We start from the raw sequence: 10,494 nt of genomic DNA on the forward strand, positions 1-10,494 counted from the left end.
CTGTTATAAATAGTTTAGCTGTCATAATTAGCATTTAGAAGATTTTAAGCATACATACACAATGCTATATGTGTGATATTTTTACAGGTACACTTCATACAGTGTTTATTTGTTGTTGTTATTATTATGTTGTTTTGCTTTATTGCACAAAATATCAAACTGTCAGTGTCTCTCAAACGAGGCTTCAGCCAAAAAAGAAAAAGGTCAATTCCAGCAAAATTACTTTAGCAAGTGCTGACTACATTTACAATGTTTTACAATCGCTAGGACACATTTCCCAATACTTAGATCATGTTTTTCATCTTTGCACTGCTGTGAATTTCACATTTAAAACATGACTATATCTCGCAATTCTGACTTTATATCTCTCAATTCAGACTTTATATCTCGCAATTCTGACTTTATTAATTCTGACTTTATATCACAATTCTCACTTTATATCTCAATTATGACTTTATATCTCATAATTCTGACTTTATTAATTCTGACTTTATATCTCATAATTCTGACTTTATTAATTCTGACTTTATATCTCGCAATTCTGACTTTATATCTCTCAATTCCGACTTTATATCTCAATTATGACTTTATATCTCATAATTCTGACTTTATTAATTTTGACTTTATATCTCGCAATTCTGACTTTATATCACTCAATTCTGACTTTGTTAATTCTGACTTTATATCTCTCAATTCTGACTTTATATCTCAATTATGACTTTATATCTCATAATTCTGACTTTATTAATTCTGACTTTATATCTCATAATTCTGACTTTATTAATTCTGACTTTATATCTCTCAATTCTGACTTTATATCACTCAATTCTGACTTTATATCTCTCAATTCTGACTTTATATCTCTCAATTCTGACTTTATATCTCTCAATTCTGACTTTGTTAATTCTGACTTTATATCACTAAATCCTGACGTTATATCACTCAATTCTGACTTTGTTAATTCTGACTTTATATATCTCAATTCTGACTTTATATCTCTCAATTCTGACTTTATATCTCTCAGTCCTGACTTTGTTAATTCTGACTTTATATCTTACAGTTCTGACTTTATATCACAATTCTGACTTTATATCTCACAATTCTGACTTTATATCTTGCAATTCTGACTTTGTATATCTCAATTATGACTTTATTAATTCTGACTTTATATCTTGCAATTCTGACTTTGTATATCTCAATTATGACTTTATTAATTCTGAATTTATATCTTACAGTTCTAACTTTGTATCTCAATTATGACTTTATATCTCTCAATTCTGACTTTATATCTCTCGAATCAGACTATATCACTCAATTATGACTTTATTAATTCTGACTTTATATCTCTCAATCCTGACTTTATATCTCTCAATTCTGACTTTATATCTCTCAATTCTGACTTTATATCTCTCAATTCAGACTATATCACTCAATTCTTACTTCATTAATTCTGACTTTATATCTCACAATTCTGACTTTATATCTCAATCCTGACTTTATATCACTCAATTCAGACTATATCACTCAATTCTTACTTCATTAATTCTGACTTTATATCTCACAATTCTGACTTTATATCTCAATCCTGACTTTATATCACTCAATTCAGACTATATCACTCAATTCTTACTTCATTAATTCTGACTTTATATCTCACAATTCTGACTTTATATCTCAATCCTGACTTTATATCTCTCAATTCAGACTTTATATCTCTCAATTCAGACTTTATATCTCTCAATTCTGACTTTATATCTCACAATCCTGACTTTATATCTCACAATCCTGACTTTATATCACTCAATCCTGACTTTATATCTCAATATTCTTACTTTATATCTCTCAATTCTGACTTTATATCTCAATTCTATCTTTATATCTCAATTCTGACTTTATTAATTCTGACTTTATATCTCACAATTCTGACTTTATATCTCTCAATTCTGACTTTATATCTCTCAATTCTGACTTCATTAATTCTGACTTTATATCTCTCAATTCTGACTTCATTAATTCTGACTTTATATCTCTCAATTCTGACTTTATATCTCTCAATTCTGACTTCATTAATTCTGACTTTATATCTCACAATTCTGACTTTATATCTCTCAATTCTGACTTTATATCTCAATCCTGACTTTATATCTCAATTCTGACTTCATTAATTCTGACTTTATATCTCTCAATTCAGACTTTATATCTCTCAATTCTGACTTTATATCTCAATTCTATCTTTATATCTCAATTCTGACTTTATTAATTCCGACTTTGTTAATTCTGACTTTATATCTCTCAATTCTGACTTTATATTTCACAATTCTGACTTTATATTTCACAATTCTGACTTTATATCTCAATCCTGACTTTATATCTCTCAATCCTGACTTTATATCTCTCAATTCAGACTTTATATCTCTCAATTCTGACTTTATATCTCTCAATTCTGACTTTATATCTCAATCCTGACTTTATATCTCAATTCTGACTTTATATCTCAATCCTGACTTTATATCACTCAATTCTGACTTCATTAATTCTGACTTTATATCTCTCAATTCTGACTTTATATCTCTCAATTCTGACTTTATATCTCTCAATTCTGACTTTATATCTCAATTCTGACTTTATTAATTCCGACTTTGTTAATTCTGACTTTATATGTCACAATAAAAATTATAAAAAAGTCAGTGTTGTGAGATAGAAAATCTTTTTATATTTTTTAATTCTGTGGCGGAACCAAGCCAAACACACTTTATCACTCATAAAACGCTAACAAACAGGCAGCATTTCACAATGATTTCTTTTGTATAGTTGAGTATAGTGTTTTGAAACAGCAGCGTATTGAGAGAAGTGTCCTCGCGGTTGTAAATGATAATTACTGTAATGATAGCTTCAGTTGTTGATGTCGGAGATCCCTGAGGTCTCCCTCTGAGATATCGTTCAGTTATTGCTGCTGAATCGTGGATTACTTTATCATTGGGAGCCACGATTGTTCATTGGTACAATCACAACACAGAGTGTTTATGAGTGACACTCCTGCAATAAATCTGATGGATGATGCTGCTAAAGGACGGTGTAAAGCCCCTCTCCTCCACTTCCCTAACATTTCAGTGTGTGTGTGTGTGTGTGTGTGTGTGTGCTGGGGGTTACGTGAGCCATATTGTTAATGTATTTGTAATATGGTGCATATATCGTTTTAGAGGGTGGATGATATGGATAGATGAAATAGCATTCCAGCCATAATTATGTGTTATTGTTTTGTTTCTGTAATGCCATTCTGTGGCAATGGCCTGCTATTGCTAATCATGCATATTTTACTTTAATGTATTTTACGAACTACTGTTGTACATGTATAGCCTAAGACAGAATCCCATATATATAGTTATATATATATCAATGAATGTGTGTGAATGTTATTGCTGCCACAGCTGACGAATCTCATACTGATAACATCATCCAAAGAGAGTTATTTATCCGCCGTGTCAGGTGTGTGTAAAGGAAGGCCGGCTGTTGGCAGTGGTGTGTGTGTGTGTGTGTGTGTGTGTGTGTGTGTGTTCAGACGACCTTTGCTGCTATGTGAGGAGAGGAGAGATTTGGTCCAGTGTTAATACTGTCCACTGTACTGAGTGATCAATAAACACAAGAAGGACTCACTTTACCAAGAGTTTCTGAAAAAAGGTGTTCTATTAATTACAATGTATTTTATAATTAACTTATGTTCATGTTATATTGGCCATCATCCTCAGTCATCGCTCTAAGTGAATAATAATAATAATTCCGCTTTTTTTTTTGTTTAATATTTGAACAACAGTTACAGAACAATAACATCAGAACAATATATATATTTTTTTATGTATATATGCATATGTTTTTTGTTTATACACACACACACACACACACACACACACACACACACACACACACACACACACACACACACACACACACACACACACACACACACACACACACACACACACATATATATATATATAAGAAAACTAAAACAATGCCAGGATTAAGGATACATAAATATAAAATACAAAAAAAGTGAATAGCTCCATAAGACCAAACAAACAATAAAAGGCTTTGGCATTTCACAAAATCTTAAACGTATGCAGTAAATTAATGGGTTTAACAGCCTTTTTGTTTGTACTGTCCTTAAGAGAAGCCGTATAATTTTCTAATTCTTTCAATACCACAGAAAACAGAGGTTTCTGATTACTAAATTTACATCGATGATTATGAAACTTTGTAACTTTTTAAAGATTAATAATATAAGCTTAATTTTCAAAATTCTTCTCATATTTGGAAAAAAAAACCTAATATTACATGTTCGCATAACAATAAAATTGTGATCCATTTAATAAATAAATATTAATTCCGCAAACTGCTCTTTGATTGGGCGGAGGTGCTGACGCAGCGCTGCCGTCACTCAGTACCCGTATGCCGCGTATTAAACCCCGAGCGCGCCACTCTTCCGCCCTTTCGTGAAGGATCGCAGCGAGGTCGCGACGCCTTCCTGACTCACCGCTGTTCGCTTCAACCGTTGCTACGAATAAGTCGGTCAGGAACTAATAATCATGGTAATCTCAAGTTATTCTAATATCATCCGCGTTTCTGTCTCATTTTTGTGTTTGTTTGTGTATCAGAGTGAAAGCGCGGCTCTGTTGATCGTTCTGAGGGGAGAGTTCGCGGGCAAATGCTGCTTTATACGCCATTTTGTGCCAAGCGAATGCTTATGGGCTAAATGTTACCCTTTTATTTGTATTATTGTTTTAAAGCATAGTTTTTATAACTAAGAACGCCAAGTGTTTTGTACATACATGCTGCCTTCACGTGCTATCGGAAACGTCCCACTTCCGAGTCGTAATTGCTTGCTCGACGAGAGCTTTGTTGAACGGGAATCATGGATGGGTCATTTTTTATTTATTGGCAAAATCTTTTTAAAATTAAACCGATATTTAGGGTCCTGTCCGTTGACATCCATGTAAATATTCCCCTCTATCAGTGTTTGTAATGTGCACTGAAATAAACTCGTGTTGTGTTAACATCAACCTAGGAAAAAATAAGAACTCAACAGGCGCAAAATATTGATATTTATTATATAGATTATATTTATTTATCGTATATATTGATATTTAGTAATCACATTTTTTGTGTATACATTTGTGTTTAAATCCAATTTCAATGCACATATTCTGAATAATGAAAGTTACTTTATTTTTCCTAGTAATGCATACAAGCTCCATGTTTAAGTTGGATTTCCCACTGGGAGACTCGTATTAGTAATATAACATTGCAATAAGCAATCTTTCTGCAGAAGTGGGAGTACTGACAATTAAAAATAAGAGGCAGACTTTTATAATGTTTTTTTTACTTGGTATTGATGTTTTGGTTGCATTTTAAACTGGTGTTTACATTTGCGTAACTTAGGAGGAAAAACTAAACGTGATCAATAGGTATAAAGTAATACGAATGTAAGTATTGTTTGCAATTCTAGTTAAGTGCATGTGTTTATGGGAAGTGTTTAATAAGTGTGTGTTTCGCAGGCATTTAAAGACACCGGTAAGGCTCCGGTCGAGGCCGAGGTGGCCATCCATCGCATCCGCATCACTCTGACCAGCCGCAACGTCAAGTCTCTGGAGAAAGGTGTGTGTGTGTGTGTGTGTGTGCTCCACCTGTACTACACTGGGCAGTGAGGATGACAATACATGAACGACATGAGCATGAGTTATACTATACGCTATTCTGAGCCCACGGAGTGCTCCTGTGTGTGTGTGTGTGTGTGTGTGTCGGACACATCCTCATTAATCATGTTCTCCTCAGTGTGTGCTGATCTGATCCGTGGTGCGAAGGAGAAGAGTCTAAAGGTCAAAGGTCCCGTGCGGATGCCCACTAAGGTGAGCTTTCATATTTCAACCATCCTCATGGTCCTCTACATGTCATTCGTAGAGCATGTAAGTGGAGCGGTGGGGCTAGGCCTGTCACGATAACTCAATTTGTTGGACGATAAATTGGCCAAGATATTGCAATAAACTATATTGTCGTTCTGAGACCATTTTCATCTGAAGTGACGATAATGGCTAGCCTGCCCTGGTCATACGGAGCTCTAGTCAGAATATGAGTGATGCTCATTGGGCTGTGATTATGGGGTGTGTGTTAACCCAACCAGGAAAGACCTCGATTGGACAGGCCGACAACCAATCAGAGCTGTGGAGCGACGCATTATGTTAGTTGTCAAATGTCAACAGAACTCTACTTACTGTGTCCCCGCCCCCATCAGATATAACTCGTCTTGTGGACATCTAATGGGTGATCTGTTCTAATGAATCTACTGCGTACCAAATCATTTTGACTGAGGGGAAAGTGAAGTTTCCTAACTTTATATTTTTTAAGGATATAAAAATATACATGCAGTGAAGATCCAGGTAACGTTAGTGCGTTGGCTGAACCACATTTGTGTGGCTGTTAATGCTTAATATTTTTTTTTTTAATTAAGAGGTAGTGGTGTTTTATGAACTTTCTCATGGAGCTCCTTAAACACGCACGTCTATTTCGCTTCAAATGCTCAATTGCTGCGCGCGTCCAGTTTGCTACGGATGCGCGAATGGATTCAAACTGTTCGCGTGGCAAACTAGACGCGATTTTGCCGCTCTATTCACGTTCGTTGTGAACGTAGTAGGGCTGTACTAGAATATTCGAATATTCGTTCGGTGAGATGGCATTCGATTTTCAGTTTTGAGATTCGAATATTCGTTTTTTTTTTTTCAACACGTGACTTCCGTCGCGGACTCATTCTCACTCATGCTTAAAATAATAATAATAAATAAAAAATAACACCGCAACATGTTTTCAATAAAAGCATTGCGCATTTTAAAGATTTCAATTAACAAAAAGTCAGAATAAGACAAAATAAATCCCTTATATAGAATAAAACTAATTGTAATAGATTTTACATTTTGTGTCATTTTAAAAACAATTTATTTATTCTTATTCAACTGTTTATAAGCATGCTACCGTGTTCTTTATTTATTACAGTTTGTTGAAATCACTGTGTGTTACTAATTTAATTTCTGTTTTGGGATGCATTTGTTTTAAAGAAAGGTTCGTTATTAATACCTTATTAAAGTTCTTGCTCTCAACAGACTTTGTGTTTTGTATCACTTGTGCACTGTCCTTTTTCGGAGCATAAAGCTGCCCGTGTAATGCGTTCAGGAAACTGTTCTATTTAAAAGATTATTAAATGTTTATTAATATTTAAAGAATGTGTGCCACCTGATCATATTGCACCAAATGCAACACTGCACTCCACTGGGTCTGCCGCAACACGTTTACGATGCCGAAGAGTGAAACGTGAAGTCGTGAAAGATGATACAAAGGCAAACCGACACTATTATTATATATTTAGCCCCACCCACCGAAGCTTCGAATATTCGATATTGATTGCCACCTAAGCTTCGAAGCTCAAAAAATGGCATTCGAAACAGCCCTAGAACGTAGCATAGTTCACAAAACCCACGGCTCGGTTCGTATCATGGTTTTCGGTTCTGTACGGTTGTTTCTTTTAATTGTTAACACTCCAGAAATGTACTTCACCATATGATATATATAGCTTAATTATCCACAATTTAGGATACAATATAAAACAAATTACATGTAATCATGCACAAACTGAACTTGGCCATCTCTGTGGAACGCTAGGTGAGATTGATATAGAGTTAATAGTTGTTGTTTTTTGTGATTTATTGACTCGCGGCAGGCCTATGCGTGTCCCCCGGCTCTATATTCCACTGCGAGCGCCACTCATGATCCACTCACTGCATCGGGAAAATGACGTTTGCTCCATTCCCGCTCCCACATGACGTTTCTCTGTACTGTACCAGTAGCCATTAAAATGCATTTTAGTTGCATGTTTATATATAATGTTTATTTCCTCTGATTATGAAAAATGTGAACCGCACGCATGCATCAGACTGAGTGGGTCAGGCATGATTTTTACAGTTTCATTAGGGCATCCAGGCGCGATCACTTGCACGTGAACTGGAGCGCGTCTCGTAAATGAACCGAAACGCGTTGTCTACTTGCTTCACCGTCATAAGAAATATAAATAGAAAGTTTGAAATGTCTACTTTTAAATGGAACCAATAAAAACGAAGTTAGGGATGGGCATTTTTCCCAAAATATTGTATTCGAATATTTGGGCTCATAAAAATCGAATATTCGTTTATTTAAATTAGGTATTTTGAGAAAATGAGAGATGTTTCTTTCTTTTTTTCTCTAAACATGTCGTCACCATTTCTGAACAAGCTTATGATTAGGCAATGTACACAACACGCTTACGTTATATCTTAAGGTGTTTAAAACATTAAACAGTGTGTAAAAAAATGCCTAAAGAACAAAAGCATTATAAGCTCAAGGAGCGCGAGCGCGTCAGTTAGCGTGACGTACACACACACACACACGTCAATAGGCTATAGCCTACCGACCTGTGTGTGTGTGTGTGTTTGATATGGCTGATGTGTTTACTTTGTATTGTTTCACATTTTCATGTCGAGATAAACTATAATATTATTGGATTATGATTATTCTCGGGTGAGAATGCGCCACTGACAGGCGTTGCGGAGACAAAGATAACGGTTAAGTGAAGTCTGAGTGAAGAACTTTGTGTTTCCTGTTCATAAACCCTCAAAGAACTTTAAAGGAAGCATTTGTCTCGAGATCATTTTGCTATCATCAGTTATCTCACTCTCACTCGGGGTACAGATGATCTTACCTGCACTCCTGAGCAGTGATCGCTCATTCCACTGCTGTTTGGATGTGATTCTCGTTTGTGGTGGTGATATCATTATAACTCAGTTTCAGTAATTGATTTCATCAAAAGTAACTCCATTTTGTAACAGCGTTTTCAATTTTCATCGAAGTAACGTTAATTCCAAACATTGCGAGGCAGACGACGACATTGTGATCAAATGCACTTAACTTATTAACCTGCTCCACAGCGCCACCCAGTGGACTGAGATATAACTGCGAGATTTAGAGGGATTTCTCATGGATTCACTGTGTAGCCAGTTGCTTGTGACTTTTTATGTCATCCTACTTTTATTATTTTATTTTACCTTACCTTATTTGTGTTGAAAGAAATATTTTTGTAAATGTTTTAACTTCATCACAACTTAATGTTACCCTTTCATTGTTATTTATGTTTAATTTTCAATGGTTCCAGTCGGGAGTTCCTACCAATTGTTGTAGGTGGGGCCTTAATTAGTGGCGCACCTTAGGATGGGTTATCGCTTCCCCTTTAAGCGCTCGCGCTCAGTCTGACTGTGAATGCAGACGGGGAAGTGCGGTGTGAGACAGTAGGCCTTCCAGTGTGTGTGTTTTCTAATTTTGCTCCAATCTAGTTTTTCTTTAAAGTAAGTAAATGTACATCCTTCATCTCATCCATGTTTGGCTGTCCTTCTGTCCTGAGTGTACCACTTGATATCTGCTACAACTGCATTTACTGCCAGCCAATTAACAAAATAAAATTCGAATAGTATTTTTAGTTTTCGAATTTTAATTACAGATCGAATATTCGTGCACATCCCTAGTCAGCATCATAAACTTCATCAGCCAGTACTGATGCAGAAAACACTAGATTATTAATAAATAATGTCTCCTAATGTAATCCATTACTCCGGTGTTCGTCAGTCATCTTTATTTCTATCTCTCTTCTCCAGCGCCGATTGTGTCAGAGCAGCTTCAGTGTTAAACAGGACAATACTGCAGCAGAATTAGATTTGGCTGTACAGTCGTTCTGGAGAAAACAGTGATGTTATCAGCTTATTTTAATTTATCATAGCGAGACAATGATGGCAGATCAGTATTATAGTTTATAGAATCAAATAAGACCTCATTAATTTTATTTGAATGTTTAGTTGAATAACTGATCATAATGTTGCTGGCTCGACGCTCCTGTGGTGTGGCTGTAATCATCGGGATGCCTGAGTGTGTTCCCGATTCTAAGGTTTTTCCGGTTTCTCCTTCCCATGTTAGACTCTGCGCATCACGACACGTAAGACTCCGTGCGGAGAAGGCTCCAAAACCTGGGATCGCTTCCAGATGCGGATCCACAAGCGGCTGATCGACCTGCACAGCCCGTCGGAGATCGTCAAGCAGATCACCAGCATCAGCATCGAGCCGGGCGTGGAGGTGGAGGTCACCATCGCGGACGCTTGAGCTAAAGCCCATCAATAAAGCTCTGAGCTCTACCGCCCCGTCTGCGCTGCTTTATTTACCCGTGTGTTTACTTGTGTTTATACGGGAGAGTCCTGAGGCCGGTGGTAAACAGCTAGCTGAACAAACTCTTGAGTCTCAGAGCAGGTTTAAAGCTGACATCCAGATTAATCCAACCGGGTTTAGATCAAGCTCAACCGTTTCTCAAAGCTCGGTCTAAACTTTCTGTCAACTTGGGTTAAATCCAGAGTCAGCGATCAACTCTCAAGCGCACCT

At 36.2% G+C, this 10,494-nt stretch overlaps 1 protein-coding gene and 1 non-coding gene across 2 annotated transcripts; both read left to right on the forward strand.

Moving 5' to 3' along the window:
- The first annotated feature begins 4,449 nt into the window (after positions 1 to 4,449).
- On the forward strand, positions 4,450 to 10,253 carry rps20 (ribosomal protein S20). The gene is made up of 4 exons (XM_067448001.1): positions 4,450 to 4,586; positions 5,553 to 5,652; positions 5,830 to 5,903; positions 10,039 to 10,253. Exons 1-4 carry the CDS (start codon positions 4,584 to 4,586, stop codon positions 10,219 to 10,221), a joined length of 360 nt encoding a protein of 119 aa, XP_067304102.1. The 5' UTR covers positions 4,450 to 4,583; the 3' UTR covers positions 10,222 to 10,253.
- Positions 5,694 to 5,762, forward strand: LOC137089039 (small nucleolar RNA U54). Its single transcript, XR_010907633.1, has one exon. It is a non-coding gene; the product is annotated as a small nucleolar RNA U54 (small nucleolar RNA).
- Positions 10,254 to 10,494: the final 241 nt, after the last annotated feature.

The sequence above is a fragment of the Pseudorasbora parva genome, chromosome 1, assembly GCF_024679245.1.
Source record: "Pseudorasbora parva isolate DD20220531a chromosome 1, ASM2467924v1, whole genome shotgun sequence".
Taxonomy (NCBI): domain Eukaryota; kingdom Metazoa; phylum Chordata; class Actinopteri; order Cypriniformes; family Gobionidae; genus Pseudorasbora; species Pseudorasbora parva.